Source organism: Ursus arctos, unplaced genomic scaffold, assembly GCF_023065955.2.
Source record: "Ursus arctos isolate Adak ecotype North America unplaced genomic scaffold, UrsArc2.0 scaffold_5, whole genome shotgun sequence".
NCBI lineage: Eukaryota > Metazoa > Chordata > Mammalia > Carnivora > Ursidae > Ursus > Ursus arctos.
The window spans coordinates 27,137,034-27,155,101 of NW_026623067.1; the positions used below are offsets into that span (position 1 = coordinate 27,137,034).

General features: G+C 39.7%; 1 protein-coding gene across 1 annotated transcript in view; it reads left to right on the forward strand.

Annotated features, from left to right (window-relative positions):
- Positions 1-625: 625 nt before the first annotated feature.
- Positions 626-18,068, forward strand: part of CCDC192 (coiled-coil domain containing 192) — a gene marked incomplete at its 5' end in the record, with an annotated part of 160,368 nt that continues 142,925 nt past the window's right edge. Inside the window, one exon of the mRNA XM_048220745.2 lies at positions 626-745. Coding sequence (XP_048076702.2) covers positions 626-745 — 120 coding nt within the window. The remainder of the gene's footprint in view (positions 746-18,068) is intronic.

The window sequence follows — 18,068 nt, forward strand, 5'->3', positions numbered from 1 at the left end:
GCCTGTAAGTGATACTTCTGTACCGATGTTGTGTACTCTTCTTTTGTAGATGAGAAAGATCGACTGCAGCACAACTGGGAGGCAAAGTCTCCCCATCTGCTGATTTCAGTCATCTTAGCCATATTCTGGGCAAGAATGATCTGATCCTAACCCCTGTGGTATCTTTGCTTTAATGACACCTGGTGATAAGAAAGTGACGATCAGAGGAAACGAGCTTCTCTGAGTTCGCAGGGTTCTGTTCCTCAGGATAGGTGAATGCTAAAAATAGAGACATTCTAGGTGACATCTCTCACTAGGAATGTGAAACCCTGGACTTGGCCTCTTGAAGGAAAGTTCTGTTTGTATCCAGAATAAAAAGCTGCGGATAAACCAAATTCCAGTGTGGGTAATTTTAGTCTAACTTTCTAAAGTAGTTCATTGTCATAATTTAGTATGCATTTTTTACCTTCCAGTGCAGACATTAAACTGCTAAATAAGACTATTGTTTTCATAACATTTCACTGTTTTATCACTGTGTTGAAGAAAAGGAGATGATTTGTATGAGTTTATTAACCCTATCTTGAATCCATAAAGTTGCTTAAGCTACACTCAGGAAGTTATCCATATCAAAAAGTAATACTTCATTATTGTTTCAAAGAAACAGTCCCTGGAAACTGGACAGATGGCATTCACTTTGGCTCAACTGGAGGCCTTGGAGATTTGCCTGAAGGAAGCAGAAGAAAAGGCTAAATCCTTATCTGAACAGGTAATACCTGTCATTGAGACTGGAAAGATAATGTTCTTCAAGGGTTCAGTAGAACAAATATAAATCTACATAACATGCTTTACAAAAACCAGGAGCGGATCTGTAAATATAGAGAGCAAACGGACAGGTCCCAGAGGGGAGGGGGGTCAGGGGATGGGCACGATGGGTGAACGGGGAGTGGGAGGTAGAGGCTTCCAGTTATGGAGCCAAGAGGTCATGGGAATAAAAGGCACAGCGTAGGGAATAAAGTCACTGATACTGTAACAGTGTTGTATGGGGGCAGATGGCAGCTACACTTGCAGTGAGTATAGCCTAGTAGAGAGATCCTGAATCACTATCTTGTACACCTGAAACTAATATAACATTTTCTGTGAACTATACTCGAAGTAAACAAATCAATCAATAAATCTGTGTTTTGACCTCTGCATCTACTGATACACACACACACACACACACACACACACACAGGACTTCATTCATTTTAGATATAACAATAATTACTTTAATCTTTACGGACCTTTCCAGCCTTTAAAACTCCTTTTACATTTCTATTTTGATTTTCGTTCACCCTAGCCCATGAGTTAGGAAAGCCATTTTTAAGCCAGTGGCTCTCCTCCATGAAGCATATTTGCATTACAAACAGATTAGCCCAAAGGTAAGATAAAACCTACAGGAACCCCAAAGGAGCAATTTTCTCAAATTATTTGAGGAAATAAAGTTTTTTCAAATATTGGCTTCCCTCTGTCTGTGGAGCCCAACCTCTAGTGGGCAGGGCTTGCCGCTCTAGACGTGGCCTTTGTCCACAGCAGATCTCTGCTTTCAGAGACATTGACTGTGGGTATCAGCAAAGCTCAGACCAGGGACTGGACCGTTTTCCCAGTATTACACTTTGCAAATAGCATAGTGCATACAGCAAATCCCAATGTTACTGCTGCCCTTCCCCTTGGGCAGGGGGTTTGGCCCCAGAGGGCACAGCTGCCTGGAGTCTGGGTCACTTCTGCCATCATCAGTGGAGGAAAAGGACAGAAATGGTATAAACCTTTATTGATTTATCATGAATTGCTACATTTTTATTACATATTTTTAGAAACTTATGAAAAACAACTTTAAGTTTTCTTTTTGTAACAAGGTCTAGCAAAATTTGATTGGATAAGAATTTTATAAGAATTTTTGTGGAAACTAGGGGAGAATGTGCCTGTGTTACAAGAAAAAGAAGTATAATTAACATGTAATGTGATGACACACGCAAATGGCCTCCATTTCTTTTTCCAATTTACCAAAAAAGTGCATCTCTTACTTTGGGATGCGTTTATTGTTTACTGACCAAGTGTGATTGATGAAAAACTTAGTCAATGAATGAAAGGGTGTTGCCCTAGGCCCAGACCCATCTGGAAAAGTTTCTTTGTCAGGCACATGCCATAACCCTGGTTTATAAACAGGTCTTTCTTCTAAAAGAAACAAAAACAAGTCTCAAACTGAAGCAAAATTATGAATTATAAAGATTACACTGATGAACCAGAGCCTCCAAATCTGGGAGAAAGTTTGAATGGCTAACAGAAAGAGGGCACTCCTGCCATATTAGTTGTGTTGAGAAGATATATGTTTATTTTGCAACTAAATGCCTTTTAATGATTTCTCATTTAAACCAGTAAAATTCGATTTACCCACAAAAATACTCCTCCCTTTTGTTCTTCATAAAGTATATATTTTTAAAGACTTCAGTTGTTTATTTGAGAGAGACAGCGAGCAGGAGTGGGGGTGAGGGGACAGAGGGAGAGGGAGAAGCAGGCTACCAGCTGAGAACCTGATGTGGGCTCGATACCAGGACCCTGAAATCATGACCTGAGCCGAAGGCAGATGCTTAACCGACAGAGCCACCCAGGCACCTGCGAAATATTTTTATCCAATACAACTTCCCTCTAATACTGAAGATTCTTAGCTCGATGATCCTTTCTGTAGTATGAAACAATTAGCCCAATTTTTTTTTTTAGTATTTAGCAGATTAAATATATAAAATGGAAACTGGATTTTACTCAACTTCTATGTACCTACAATGAGTAAGATGCTAGTTAGGTGTTTGGGGAAGAAAGACATAGAAGCAGGGCTTCTGTACCCAAGTAGCTCACAAGCAAGGGAATCACTGAAAGAGCTAGTGAGTGAAAACGGGCGTTTCTGTGGCTCCAGAGAAACTGCACGATAGCACTAAATCGTAGGGCCTGTGTGTGCTATTCTCCTGAAGTATTGCCTTTGGGGTTGCCAAATTTGCCTAACCAAGTTAATTGAATTGGAAATTGGAAATTGGTTTGAAAAATAGGAAAGTATGATATGTTTAAAAAAAAAAAAGCACATTACAGGTATATTGAACAATACACTTTTAATTAAGTCGAGTACTTTTTTAGATTTGGCTGTCTCTACTGTTATAGTTCAAAGGTTAATCAAATAGAAACACTGTTCTCAGAGGAGTTAATCCCGAAATTTTTGCTTTCTCCAGTATTATAGCTTAGTCTTATTCTTGAAAAGATAGGAAGTGTCCCCTCCCCTCCTCACCCCTCTATTTTTAAATTCAGTAGACATTTTAAAAATGTGATGGCAGAAGAATAGGGAAAGACAAGGGGGGCAACTGACCTTTCTTAAGGCTAAGATATAAGAATATTTCAGAATGGAACACCTGTGTCAAACAATCAAACATTTGTCCACTGGGTGCCACTGTCTTCCTTACCAGGCTATGCCACTGATTGCAAAAAGAGAACTTGTCACTAATATTCAAGACAATGGTGTGTGTGTGTGTGTGTGTGTGTGTGTATGTATGTAGGACTATTTCCGCCTGTATCCATGTATACATGTTAAAATTTCTTTTAAATATCATTAATTTAGGACTTGTCACAAGGATGGTGGGAATGCTAGCTGGCTTTCACTGGTAATCCAAATCATTTTGTGAGTACTGGCCAAGTAAGCTAGCCTGGCAGGCTAGAAACAGGTAGGGGAAGCAGAAGGGATGGTGAGAACAAAGATTTGTGCTGGAACCAAGAAGTGGAACATGGTATTGTCAACAGTTGATTTTGCCTTTGAGAAAAGAGTAAATTTCACTGTTCGTCAAATCGTTACCTCCTGGCTTTGCCTTAGACTAGAACACAGAATTAACTCAGAATGGAAAGTATAGGTACCTAAGATTTCATCTACACTAAGCATCTCTTGGTCCTGTGGCTCAGTTTTCTTACACTGAAACTTTCTAAGGTCAGCAAGGTCCAGCAAAGTCTCTGTTGGTTTAATGTGAAGAAGAAACCTACAAATAGTGAAGAAGTAAAAAGACAGTGTCCACTTCCTCTCTGCCATCACACAGTAAACAGAATTCTTGGTTGGTTTCCCTCTAGCTAACAATTTTTCTTTATTTCTCTGCAGTCATGTCTCAATTGTCAAAATAAAAGCAATATGAGATCAGGATAATTTACAATTAAGATTTATAATCTGAGCTATTTATAGCTGTAAGAATTTTGCAGCAACTCAGTTGGCCAGAGTGAGAAAGGGCCATGAGAATCAAACTCTTCTCCTAGGTAACACAGTAAATAACTCATCATTAACAAGTTTTGCTAAAGAAAATACTTGATTACATTTCCAGCAGGTTGAGATCAGTAGGAGGAAATGCCTGGAAATTAGGTAGTAGATAAAGGACCTGGGGGGGGGGGCAGGTAGAAACAAAGGAAAGTGTTAGAGGAGTAGAGAGAAAGAAGAGTAAAAAGGTTTCTGGAAAAAAATTATAAACAACAGTTTTTGCATGTGTGTTGGCTTCTAGCACCACTGCGGATGAGAGGGATGAAGAAAGGGGCTTCGGTGGGCTGCAGTTTGTGACCATACCAAACAAATAGATACCACAGCTTTTGTGCTGGGATCCCAATGCTGTTCCTGCTAAGACAGTGTCAGGGAAACCCACAGTTTCACAATGGAGCACAGGTCCAGTTCCCCCAGTGCAGAGGGACTCAGCAGGGCAGTTCCTGAGACACTTCCTCTGGGCAAGATTTTGGCCCACGTCTCTCTTTGTTCATCAGCAGCTTCTGGTTCCCAGCTCCTAGCAGCAGACCCAGGGGAGCTCAAGCTCCACTACTTGCTAGCTTAATGACCATGGGCAATTCACATAACCTCTCTGAGTCTCAGGCAGCTGGCTTCTCTAAAAGTGGGGAAGGGGCGCCTGGGTGGCTCAGTCGGTTAAGTGTCTGACTCTTGATTTCAGCTCAGGTCATAATCTCAGGGTTGTATGATGGAGCCCTGTGACTTTGGGCTCCATGCTCACTGGGGAGTCTGCTTGAGATTCTCTCTCTCCTTCTCCCTCTGCCCCTTCCCCCCTCAAATAAATAAATAAATCTGAAACATACTAAAAGTGGTAAACATGCTGGTTTCATAGGCAGTTGTGAAGTTTAAATGAGAAGTGTATCTGGCTTTTAGTTGTTTCTCAACAAAGGTTCATTCATCTCCACTTTTAGTAGTCCTAATAAAACTGTATGGTTCTCTGTCATGTATCACGGGCTAATGTGTGTGTGTGTGTATAAGGAGTTTCTCATTTTTTCTGGTGTCTCTCCAAGTGTTTGAGACATTCAAGTTGTAACACAGCACTTCTTCCACATTCACAATTTTAGAGTGTTTCAAGCAGGAGAGCTCCCCTCTCACCTCATGTCCCTTGGCCTAGCCTGGCTACTTGTGGGTCCAGTATTCTCTTTCACTCTTTCCAAGCTATTCATGTGGTAAAGGGATCCGGATACTTTCACCTTGTTCATCCTTTCTACTTCATCTCTTGGGTCTTCTGTTTCTGCCCATTCTCTGGTTTTGTTCAGAGTGGGAACTGAATGGGAGTGCTGGGATGTGGTCATTTCAGGGTTTTACGGGAAAACTGGGGAGTCGGGAAAATCTGTGATCATTTCTTCACCAAGGAGGTGAATCCAGTCACAACTCTGTAGTCAGAATTAGCTTCAGGTGTCTTATGGATATCGTACCTACCAAAATATTAGTTACATATGAAGTGTGCCATACACACAAGCTGGGAAAGAGATGTGATTTGATGTAAGAGCTAGGAGGTGGGAAGCTTGGTGGGAAACTCGACTTTTTTTCCCCAATCATTGTTTTTCCCAGGTAGTAATGAGACATAGACACGACACAACAAGGAGCCCCTTTACGGTCTTTTGCAGCACAAAATTAATTTTGCCCTTGCTGTTTCCATAAAGGGAGAATTATTGGTGATACTCAGGATGCAGAGAAATTTCAATGGAGAAGAATATGGTGGTATGTCCCAATTTTTGGAAAAGCATGTGTGAGTCTTTTTCTTACTTCTTAGTAATAGCTCATGTGCCAGCTATGCATAATTTTTCCTTTACCTGATGAGAAGACATTTCTGAAGGCCCAAAATAAAACTAGTAACAGGGCCTTCTCGTATCCTGACTCTGTAGCAAACTTGACCAGTTATGTTATATAAAGAAGACTCCTTTTCCTTATTTACAACACCCCCCCCCCCATTTCCCTGCCTAACATTCACCTCCATCTTTAATAATAACAGAAGCAATAATGGAGACAAAATGTGAAAGGGGGATGATAGATGTGGGATAGGGTGTCTAAGCAATCCCATAGAAATGCATGCCTTGTGCTAGACCCCTACGATGCATTGTATATGGTAGTCACTGAGAGGAGGAACTAACATTTATTAAGCACCTACTGTGTTCTGGGTAATGGGCTTAGATTTATAGACGCTTCATTTAACTAACCCAAGAATGCTAGGAGGGCCACTATTATGATGACCCCCATGAGGAACATGAGACTCAAAGACATTAAGTCATTGGCCCAAGGTCATACAGTTAATAATGGTCAAGCTGATATTAGAACCTAAATATTTTTAAAGTCACAGTCCCTGTTCTTAAGAACATGTGGTCATAAGCCAAAGCCACTTAAAACAAGTTTCCCACTCAAGCAGCACTGAACAAAAACTTATCTCCAAGCTGGAACCTGGAGTTGGTTGATTGCTGGGTGCTACCCTCAGATTTTCTGTTTCATTAGATCTGGGGTGGGGGGTCAATAATTTGCATTTTTCACAAGTTCCCACTCTAAATTGAAGTTAAGTTCTAGCCCTAATCCAAATCTGTGAGTGAAGGGTCCTCTTCACAATTGTCTTGTGCCCCAGTGGCACAGAAACTGATTGAACCAGTTAGGATTAGTCTTGGGTGCATAAAACAAACAATCCCCAAAAAGAGTGGCCTAAAGAAGATGTTTATTTTTCACTCATATAATGTACATCTGGACACGGACAGCCCAGGATAGGTGTGACAGCTGCTTCACAACCCTCAAAAGCCTGGGCTATGTCTCTCCATGCCTTTGCAAACATGGCTTTCACTCTTAACATCCAAGATGCACCTGCTGCAGCCATTCTTTTTTTTTTTTTTTTTAAGATTTTATTTGTACATTTGAGAGAGAAAGAGAGAGATTGAGAGAAGGGGCAGAGGGAGAAGCGGACTCCCTGCAGAGCAGGGAGCTCAATGCAGGACTCAATCCCAGAACCCTGGGATCATGACCTGAGCCCCAGGCAGACGTTCAGCCGACTAAGCCACCCAGGAGCCCCGCTGAAGCCATTCTATTCACATGACAGGCAACATGAAGAAGGGAAAAGCATATGCAAAATAGGGAAGGACAACAGCCAGCTGTGCAGCCGCTTTTAAGAATTTTTAAGAACTTTTCTCAAAAACTCAGTTTAAAAATTCTTATATACCCCTGACCACTGCTATTTGCATGGAGGCAAAAACTCAGTTTAAAAATTCTTATATATCCCTGACCACTGCTATTTGCATGGAGGCTAAGAGATAAGAATATTTAGCTGGGCGCATTGCCCCCCTGAGAGTATGGGAATTCTTTTACTAACAAGGGGAGAATAGATATCAGGTTGGCAAATAGTGATCTCTGCCTTGCTCAACCAACCTCTTGGCCCTAATTTTGCACAAGGTGCTTTGTCCTGGTAACTGCAATTTTCTCCTACATGGGATATCCAGTTTTCCCAGTACCGTCTGTTGAAGAGGTGATTCTTTCTCCACTGAATGGTCTTGACAACCTCATCAAAAATCCATTGTTTCTAGATGTATGATTCTGTAGACTCTCAATTCTGTTCCATTGCTCTATAACTCCATGACTTTCAACACATACTTCTGGTTGAAAACCCCAAATAAATTTTTGAGTGGGAATTTAGATTTGGTCTTTGGGTCCTTTACCAATCCTTTCTTATTGTGAGAAGCAATTCTCACAATAAGATTGCATTCTCTTACTTAATGCAATAGCTGGAAATTGAATGAATCTTCTAACTAATCTTTTTACCTTAAGCATTTAGTAGAGCAAGCAAGCAAACAAGGACAAAGACAAAAGACTATGTTTGACTCTAATAATCCAACATTATTTACCATTTTATACCGAAGTCTCTAAAATATACTCCCATTATTTGCTTCTTAGTATTCAATCTATATTTCCCTTAAGTTTGAGAAGAGAAAAAAATAAAGATGTTCAGCAAATTTTTAGATGCTAAGTATTTGTATGAATGGCTAAAAGTGATTTGATACATACTGAGATTGCCCCCCAAAAATGTTCTGGTTCTTTTTTCTTTGTTTAAATGCAACAGTAGATCCCTTGATGTCGTTTATTTGAAATAAGTAATGTGCCCTTGGTAGGAGTATTCATTTCTGCAAACACTCAGAAATTATGCTTGATATGCCAATCTGAAATCATGAGTTTTTGTGAATGAGTTTTTGTTTTCCAATCTATTTGGAAGTCTACTTTAATGCCATAAAATCACAAGCAGTCTGTTTGACCTGGAATGGGTTTCCTTATCACCATGAGACCTAGTTACTGGGAACTTTATTTAACACTTTGGTTCTGGTTGTGTTTACGGCAGAATTCCCTCTTTAAACACATACACACACACACACTCTCTCTCTCTCCCTCTTACCTAAACAGGTGTCAATTTTTACCCCCTACTAGATTGTTGGGCATTAACTGAGAGCTTAAGGGAACGTAAGGGAAAAAAGACAAGCTAGTGAAGAGATGTGTTGTTTTGAATAGCGTCAGGCACAATGACAAATGGGCTTCTGTTGCTATTGTTGTTACAGGCGGGATGCACGGACTGCTGGCCTGTTACATAACTAAAGACTTCCTTTTGCTTGTAAATGTCAAGATCAAGCAGAGGTCAGTTTTAAATAGCTGACTGGGCGCTAATAAATGTGACTTTCTTGTCTAAGAAAAAGCCAAAATGCCTTGTCCCTTATGAGTCATGGCTCTGCTGATAAAAGCAGGTGTCTTTTTGCGTGGACATTTTCTTTAGAAGCTTTCTCAGAGATGGCAAACTAACTTTCACTTTCCTTAATCTCCGCAAGAAAATTAGTAAATTGGGTATATGCACTTTATCAAGTATCCATTTATTCATTCAGTAAACATTTATTAAGCCTGTACTGTGAGCTAGGCATTTTGCTAGGTATTCCCCCGTATGTTAGCTCATGTGTTTCTTCTGAGGGCCCTGGGAAATCTTACCCCATTTTGCAAATGACGAAATCTCTTTTGTGGGATTGCAGCTCTCTTATCTGCTCTTTCTATACATTCTTCCTTGGTGACCAGTCCTAAGGGCACAAAATCTGCCAAGAACCACCTCTTCATCATTAGTCCTGATCTTCCTCATGACCCCAGACCTGAATATACAACTGCCCATGGAATAGTGCCACCCAAGTTCTCATTCAACTCAAGATCAACAGCAGAAACTTCCATCATGGTCCTTGTTTAATGGCTCCTCAACACTACAGCCAGAGGGAAGATTCCACAACACGTATTTCTCCTTGGCTTAACTCCTAAATTAGTTACCTTTCACCATCAGGGTCAAATCTATACTCCTTAACTGATCCTACAGTCATTGGTGGTCAGAGTCCCTATTTGTTTCTCCAGTTTTGTCTGACACGACTCCCTGCGTATCACTATTCTACCACTTTTGATTCCTTGCATATACCATATTCTCTCTTACCTTTTTTCTCATTTAAGAAAAAACAAAAGGCTTTGCTCCTCAGAGTTAAGTTGTATTTAATATATCCTTTTCACTCTGCTTCTGCCTAGAATTGCTCCCACTACTTCCTCTTATCCTCTTTCCCATTATCCACAAAATCCCAACCAGCTCCTGTTTTCAGATCTTCAATCAGATGCTGCTTCCTCAAAAATGCTTTTCTTCTTCCTTCAGTTTGGGGTTAGATGTCCTTCCTAGGCACTCTCATAATCCGTCTCCCATTTCCCCACCAATTGTAATTATCCTACTATACCATATGCCTCATGGAAGAAATTCAGACAGTGACTTCCCTGAGTTTCAAATCAAGTTCGAATCCACCCACGTATCTCTCTGATGTCAAAGCTCATGCCCTTTACGATACAGCAATTTGAGTCGACCTATGGACAATGGAGAGCCATTAAATGAGCATATTCATATTTGCACTTAGAGAGAAAACTCCGAGGGGGCTAAGGAGGACATATCTGTGAGGTGACCAGAGCCAGGCACATCAGCGTGTAGGCTCTTCAAAAATCCAGTTTGAAATGGTAAGTGTCTATTAGTTCTGAAGAGAAGATAGAGACAAGAGATATTTAATTTAATATTTAGTTGGATTTTGTGATTAATTAATGGAAAAGTAGTATTCAAGACAGATCCCAAGTTTTAGGGGACTGGGTGATCAGTGGTTACACCAACTATCTTATATTTGAATCAATAAATATTAAAGAGCCTTTCCTTTGAAAGGCTCTATGTAGGCTCATTTACCCCATGTATGTTCTGGATTCTTCTCAAAGCCTTGTAATTTGGATTTCCTCACTTAGGTCTTCTGAATGTTGTAGTCCCTTGATATTATATCAGACCTTTAATCCACATCTTAGAAATAGGTTTCTCCTCCCCATTTTTCAAGGAGGGGCTTCTTGGAGAAAATTTTGTATGACCATGTGTTTTGTGTATGAAGATCTCATTTATTAATTTCAGGAACAGTTTAATGTTTAAACTTGGAGCTGTATAAATGCAAGTCTCTTGCCATTATTGAATGGATGTATAGTGGCAGGGTAGTCTTTGATACTCTTTAAGAGATATTCCAAGTCAAATCTATTTGCATAATACTACTAACATGTTATTGGCCTTTTCCACTATCATTCTTGAACAAGTAGATGTTTCCCAGATGTTACACGGAAGACTGAACATAGATCAGGTATGAGAATCCAGCTGTCCTGTATTAAGCTAGACGTTGAAGAGGTACGAGGAGAAAGGGAGACCCCTGAGAAGAAACTCAAGATTGGAAGAATGCATTTCCCCCAAGTCAAAGAGCAGAGTCAACTCTGAGTGCGACCAGCAGGGGGAGTCTGTGTCCTGTTGCGTGAAAGTGCTCTGAGAATGTGCTGGAACTTGGACGGACCGGGTGTATCCTAGGAATGAGTCCTAGGCCACTAACAGTTGTTGGCTTTAATTTCTCTGAACCTGATATTATTGCTTCTTGATTTTTACATCCAAGCATTTGACCTTTATATCCAAGTCAATGATTAACTGCGTCACTTTTTCCCATGTCTCATTTCTCTCTGATATTCTTATCTGTTCATAAGACCCAGAGCGCTTTTCTGGAGATAAAGAAATCTTAGGAATCTCTATGCCTGGAACTTTATATTTCAATTATCGATTGATCTTTTGGTAAATATTTCTCTCTGTTTTCCCTTAGAGCTTAAATGTTCCTTTATTACTCAGAGTTTCCTTCCCCGAACAACTTGCGGGTATTATGGGTTGAATTGTGTCCCCTCCAAATTCAGATGTTGAAGTTCTAATTCCCAGGACATCAGAACATGACTTTTTTTTTTTTTTTTTTTTTGGAAACGGGGTTGTTGCAGATGTAATTTGTTAAGATGAGGACATAGTAGAGTCAGATGGGCTCCAACCCAACACGGTTGGTGTCCTTATAAAAAGCAGAAATCTAGACCCAGACATGCAGGGAGAAGGTCACATGAAGACAAAGGCAGGGACCAGGGTGATGCATCTACAAGAGAAGCAATGTCAAAGATTGCCAGCAAATCACCAGAAGCCAGAGGAGAAATATAGAAGAGATTCTTCACGTGCCTTAGAAGGAATCAACCCTACCAACTTTTTGATCATGGACTTCGGGCTTCCAGAAACGTGAGACAATACATTTAGGATGTTTAAGCCACACAGTTTATGGTACTCTTTTACAGCAACCCTAGCAAACTAATGCAGGGGTAACTATGCTTCCAAATTATAGGCCTTTGGAGGTCTATTTTAAGATGTGCATGAACCTAGAAATGGCTAGAAATAACTTTTTAAAGGCAGAAATATTAATAAATGTAAAAGTGTGTTTTGTCTAGGACGGAGGTAGGATGAGGAATGTGTTGTTTGTTTTCAGCTGTAAAACTGAAATGAGACAAACCCAGTTCTGTGAACTAAATGTATCCTCACACAGAGGGGTGCCTGCCCATTCCACAGGCAGAATAGGTAATTTTTTAAAGTGCTTACCTCTGTTATTTATTGCCAACATATTTCGTAGTTTTTAGTACTAGTCCAAATCAGCTTTCAGAGCATTTTGCACAAGGAAAGCCTTCGTTTTTACATGAAATCACTCCTCTTTCTGTAGTATAAGCTTTACAAGACTCAGTTTGTTGTTGAGTGACACTGGAAACCTATCCTGTAATGATATTTGCTATGTGTATGTGTGTAGGAGAAAAGACAATGAGAGGAGATGAACGTGAAAATTCACAATTAATGGGGTGGTTTTCATAATTGCACTCTGTACTGGATTGGATGGATGATGAGAGAAAGAGAAGTTTTACATATATTTGTGGCTTACACATACAGGGTAGGTTCATTACATTTATTATGAGAGGGAAGTCTGGGGAACATATAAAATAGGAGGAGTTCATTTTGAATCCATTGATTTTGAGATGCTTCATATACATTCAGGTGACAATATTAAGTAGGTTGTTAGATATACATATATATTAGCCTGAAACTTAGTGTTTATATGTAAAAGAGAAACAAATGGGAGTAACCAACATGTTTAAATTATGGCACTGAATGAGATGAGCTGGAGAATGAGCAGAGATAAGGCAGAGAGTTGGGCCCAAGACCAAACTCTTAGGTTTCAATATTTAGAGAATTAAAAGAAAAAAAAAATGTAGCCAAGGAAACTGAGAATCAGGAAGAAGTCCAGAGAACCATGAGAGTGTTTTAAGAGGCATTGAGGACTCAGATTTATAACATTTTACTGGGAGGATGAATGAGTTGACTAGAAACTTGTCCCTTATGTTTGGTAAAATAAGGATCATAAACAACCTTGATAAGATCAGCGTCAGGAGGTTAGTGGAGGGCAGAAGGCAACTGAAGAGAGATTAGGAGAGAAATATAATTCCAGGCAGTCCTCTTCCCAGCCCCTGGGAAATTTTTTCCTGTAGTTAGAGCGAGAGAAAGAGAGGGCACGCCAAGGATGGTGAAGTGAGAGAATTCTGAGGATCTAAGACTCAGGACATACAGGTGTCTCTGCTTCCTAGTTAAAAAACCAGTTAATTCTCTCTTTAAGCCAGTTTGCATTGGATTTCTGTAACATAACCAAAGTGGTTCTGACAAAAAGAGGAATTGGTGACATACCTGAAACTCAAACTCAGCGCGCGCGTGCGCGCGCGCGCGCGCGCGCGCGCACACACACACACACACACACACACACACACACCAACCAAAGGAATACCCTCTAGCCTTTTTCTTGATAGTCGCCATTGAAGAAAAGGACAAAGAAGGTTCCCAGAGGTTAGAAGCAGACTCAAACACATCAGAAACGTTCACTCACTGCACAGTCAGGACTGGCCCTGTTATCGCTAGCCGGTACAACGTAGTGTTTGCAATGGTCAGTGACAACTGTACGTTGTTTCCCCTTTTCCATTTTTTTAAAAGGGGAATTATATTGTGACTGTCCTGTTTCTAGGGAGGGTATATTTTTTACTTAATCCTTAGGCGCTATATCACGATGAGTCTCATCTGCATGTGACTCAGGGTAGAATACAAATAATTTGGAGATCCAAATGTGGAGCTAGATGCAGTAACTTGATAGGACTTTGGGTTATCTCCTTTTGGGGGAGGGGTGAGTGCATCTTTGGATTCATGTAGATTAGATGCATCATATTCTGCTGGAGCATTGTGGGAAATGCATAGACTTATGACCACGGTATAGTTGTGCTTAACACCCAGAGGATAGACTTGAAGTGGCCTCTGTTTTTGTGTCTACATTTTCTACGTGTTTTCCCAGTTCCAATCTTACAATTATTCTATGGTTGTCAGTTATAGTCAAGGAAACGATCATTGAGCACATGACCTAGGTTCTAGTCAATTTTTTTTTTTTTTTCTAATCAGGTATGATATACCGTTTCCCTGACCATAAAGACTAATCCCAGGGAGGTCATATGAACTAAGATGGGCCAAATAGAGTCCTTTTTCAGTATGTTACTGGAGGACATATTGCCTTACTATTGAGGTCATGAACCTGGAAGGCTATAGGTAACATTTTTTCCCACTGTGTGAAGAAAGCCTGTCTGCACTGGGGAATAATAAGGCCAACACATAGGAGCATTAGGAATATTTTAAGAAAGTGACAACAGTGTAGGTAGGCAATAATTTCAGGAAAAATCATTATTTTAGGCTGTCAATAGACAACTTTTGTTCATGGGAATTACTACTAACATGTTTATATGCTAAATAGAATCAACCAGAAGGGGTAGGATAGATAATGCAGAAATGGATGGGGTGTGTGTATGCAGAAATGACAGGGATGAAAGCTTTGTGATCAAGGAGATGGGCTCAAAGCCTACCGAAAGGGCTGGGCTTTGATAGAAGAAAATCTTCTCCATTTGTGTAATGAAGGATGATTTCCCGTCTAAGTAACAGAAATCCAATTAAAGTAACATAGTAAGGCCAGCATGGAAGAATACGTTTTAAGGTGGAGCAGTTCCAATGCTGACTAATTCAGTGGCTCAAGAATGTCACCAAGAACACAGGTGTTACCCATCCTTTGCTCCCCCATCCCCTGTGTCATATTTGTAGGAGATCTGCAGCAATTTTAAGAATTGCATACAGTCAAAAGTTACTGAGAAAAAGAGATGTACTTCTTCCTGTGTGTCTTTAAAAAAAATTTGGTAAAATCCTATTCCTGGGTCTCCAGGGGCCTCTCCTGGGTGTAGGCCCAGGCCTAAAATAATCTTTTATACCTGGGAATGAGACCAACACAGCTGGCTTAGTTTCATTGTGATTCATTCCCTGGGACTGGACAAGGCCAAGCTCCCCTAAACACATGGCTGCCAGCTAATCCAAATTGGGTGCCTGGTAGCAAAGGATAAATAGGTAAACAACTGTTGGGAAATGAATTAGCAGTGTCTGCTGCAATAAGGTTCATATACTGGCTAGTGGGAAGGTGAGGGAGTCGCCATCTGGCAGCTTCTATTTTTTCAGTAAATTATTGATGAGGTGGTCATTTGGGGTGAGGGGTGGGAGTGGAATTCTGAAGAGAAAGTAAGAAATGACATTTGAGGAAAGGGTAGAGAATAATATTATCTCAGAAAAGAGGAAAGGCACTTTACTAAGAAAAAAATAGAATGGCAATATGATTTCAGGGCAGTGGTACTCAATACTGAGATTGGTGTTCATTAATTTAAAATAAAAGCAGTCAATCTAATTTTGTTATTTTTTTGTAATAGCATTCCATGAAATGATGCAGAAGGCTAATAATTTTCATGACCACTGAGAGCTACCTAGAAAGTCATTGTATTTTTATAGAGGTGAAATTCATATAGCATACAATTAACCATTTTGAAGGATGCAATTCAGGGGCATTGAATGGATCGACAATGTTGTGCAACTACCACCTCTCTCAAGTTCAACACTTTTTTGGGCACCTGTGTGGCTCAGTTAACCAACATCTGTCTTTGGCTTAGGTTTGGGATCAAGTCCCACAATGAGTCCCATATTGGGCTCCCTGCTCAGCAGGGAGTCTCCTTCTTCCTACCTGTCCCCCCACCCTGGCTTATGATCTCTCTCACACTCTCTCTCTCTCAAATAAATAAATAAATAAATAAATAAATAAATAAATAAAATCTTAAAAAAAAAAAAAAAGTTCGACACTTTTTCCTCACCAAGGAACACTTCACACCTACTAAGTAATTGCTCCCCACAACCTCCTCATCCTATCCCCTGACAACCACAAATGTGCTTTCTGTCTCCATGGGTTTACCTATTCTAGATATTTTGTATGAAAAGAATCATACAATATAGGACCTTTTGTGTCTGGCTTCTTTCACTTAGCCTGATGTTTTTGCAGTTCATCCAAGTTATAGCACGTATCAGTACTTCATTCCTTTTATGGCCAAATAATATTCATCAGATGTATACAACACAATTCCTTTATTCATTCATCTGTTGAGGGACATTTGGTTTCCATCTTTAAGCTATTATGAATAATGTTGCTGTAACCCTTTATATACAAGTTTCTGGGTAGATATAGGCTTTCATTTCTCTTGGGTGCATACCGAAGAGTGGAATGATTAGGTCATATGGTAATTCTAACTTTTTGATGAACTACCAAACTGTTTCCCACAACAGCTGCACTATTTTTTGCTTCCCCAACAGCAATGTACCGGTTCCTATTTCTCTGCATCCTCACCAATACTTTTTATTTTTCATTTTTAAAATTACAGCCATCATGGTGGCTGTGAAGTGGAATCTCATTGTAGTTTTGACTTGCATTGAACAATGCAATGCTATTGAACATGTTTTCTTTTTTTTTTTTTTGAATTAGGAAACATTTCCAATTTTATTCGTACACTTATTAACCAAAGTTACAAAAGTAGATTTATAAAGTCACATGTCAATAACAAAATAGGAAGGAAATCAAATGTATGACATCTTGAAAAGTTCCAAGGAAATACACCCTGGGCTAAAAATCTGCAGTTAAACTGTAGTTGCACAACAAGCTATATTCATGACTGCATTTTCTCAATAAGTTTTTCCTTATATTTGTTAGACCGATTCACTCTCTTGTACATCAATTGAGATTTCCTGCTTTTCCTTCACTCAGTTTCGCTAATTTGTGTATTTCTAAGAATGTTCCTATTTCATCTAGATAATCTAATTTGTTGGCATCCAACTGCTCATAGTATTCTCTCTTAGTCTTTTTAATTTCTAGAAGGTTGATAAAAATGTCCCTACTTTTACTTCTCTCTTCCGTTATTTTTGTCTTTTCTCTCTTTTTCAAAAAGTCATTATAGTGCCTGGGTGGCTCAGTCAGTTAAGCATCTGCCTTTGGCTCAGGTCATGATCCCAGCGTCCTGGGATCGAGTCCCACAATGGGCTCCCTGGTCAGCGGGGAGCCTGCTTCTCCCTCTCCTTCTGCCTGTTGCTCCCCTTGCTTGTGCTCTTTGTCAAATAAATAAGCAAAATAAATTTAAAAATCTTAAAGAAAGAGTCAATATAGCTAAAGATTTGTCAACTTTAGGATGATTTCCAAGAACCAACTTTTGGTTTCAATTCTATTGTTTTTCAATTCTCTATTTTGTTTATCTCCGCCTAGTCTTTATCATTTGATCCCTCTACTGGCTTTGGGTTTAGTCTGTTCTTTTTCTTCAAGGTGTGGAGTTAAGTTGTTGGTTTGACATTTCTTCTAAATGTAGGTATTTTCAGCTATAAATTTTCTTCTGGTACTGCCTTTGCTGCATCCCTTAAATTTTGACATATTGTGTTTTTCTTTTCATTTGTGTCTAAGTGCTTTGTAATTTCCCTTGTGATTTCTTCTTTGACTCACTTATTCTTTGGGTATTTACCCCAAAGATAGAAATATAGTGATTCAAAGGGGCACCTGCACCCCAATGTTTATAGCAGCAATGTCCACAATAGCCAAACTGTGGAAAGAGCCCAGATGTCCATTGACAGATGAATGGATAAAGAAGATGTGGTATATATATACAATGGAATATTACACAGCTATCAAAAAAATTAAATCTTGCCATTTGCAATGACTTGGATCAAACTAGAGGGTATTATGCTAAGCGAAATAAGTCAATCAGAGAAAGACAATCATCACATGATCTCACTGATATATGGAATTTAAGAAACAAGGCAGAGGATCATAGGGGAAGAGAAGAAAAATGAAATAAGAGGAAACCAGAGAAGAAGAGAAACCATAAGAGACAAACTTAATCTCAGGAAACAAACCGAGGGTTGCTGGAGGGGAGGGGGGTGGGGGGATGGGGAGGCTGGGTGATGGTCACTGGG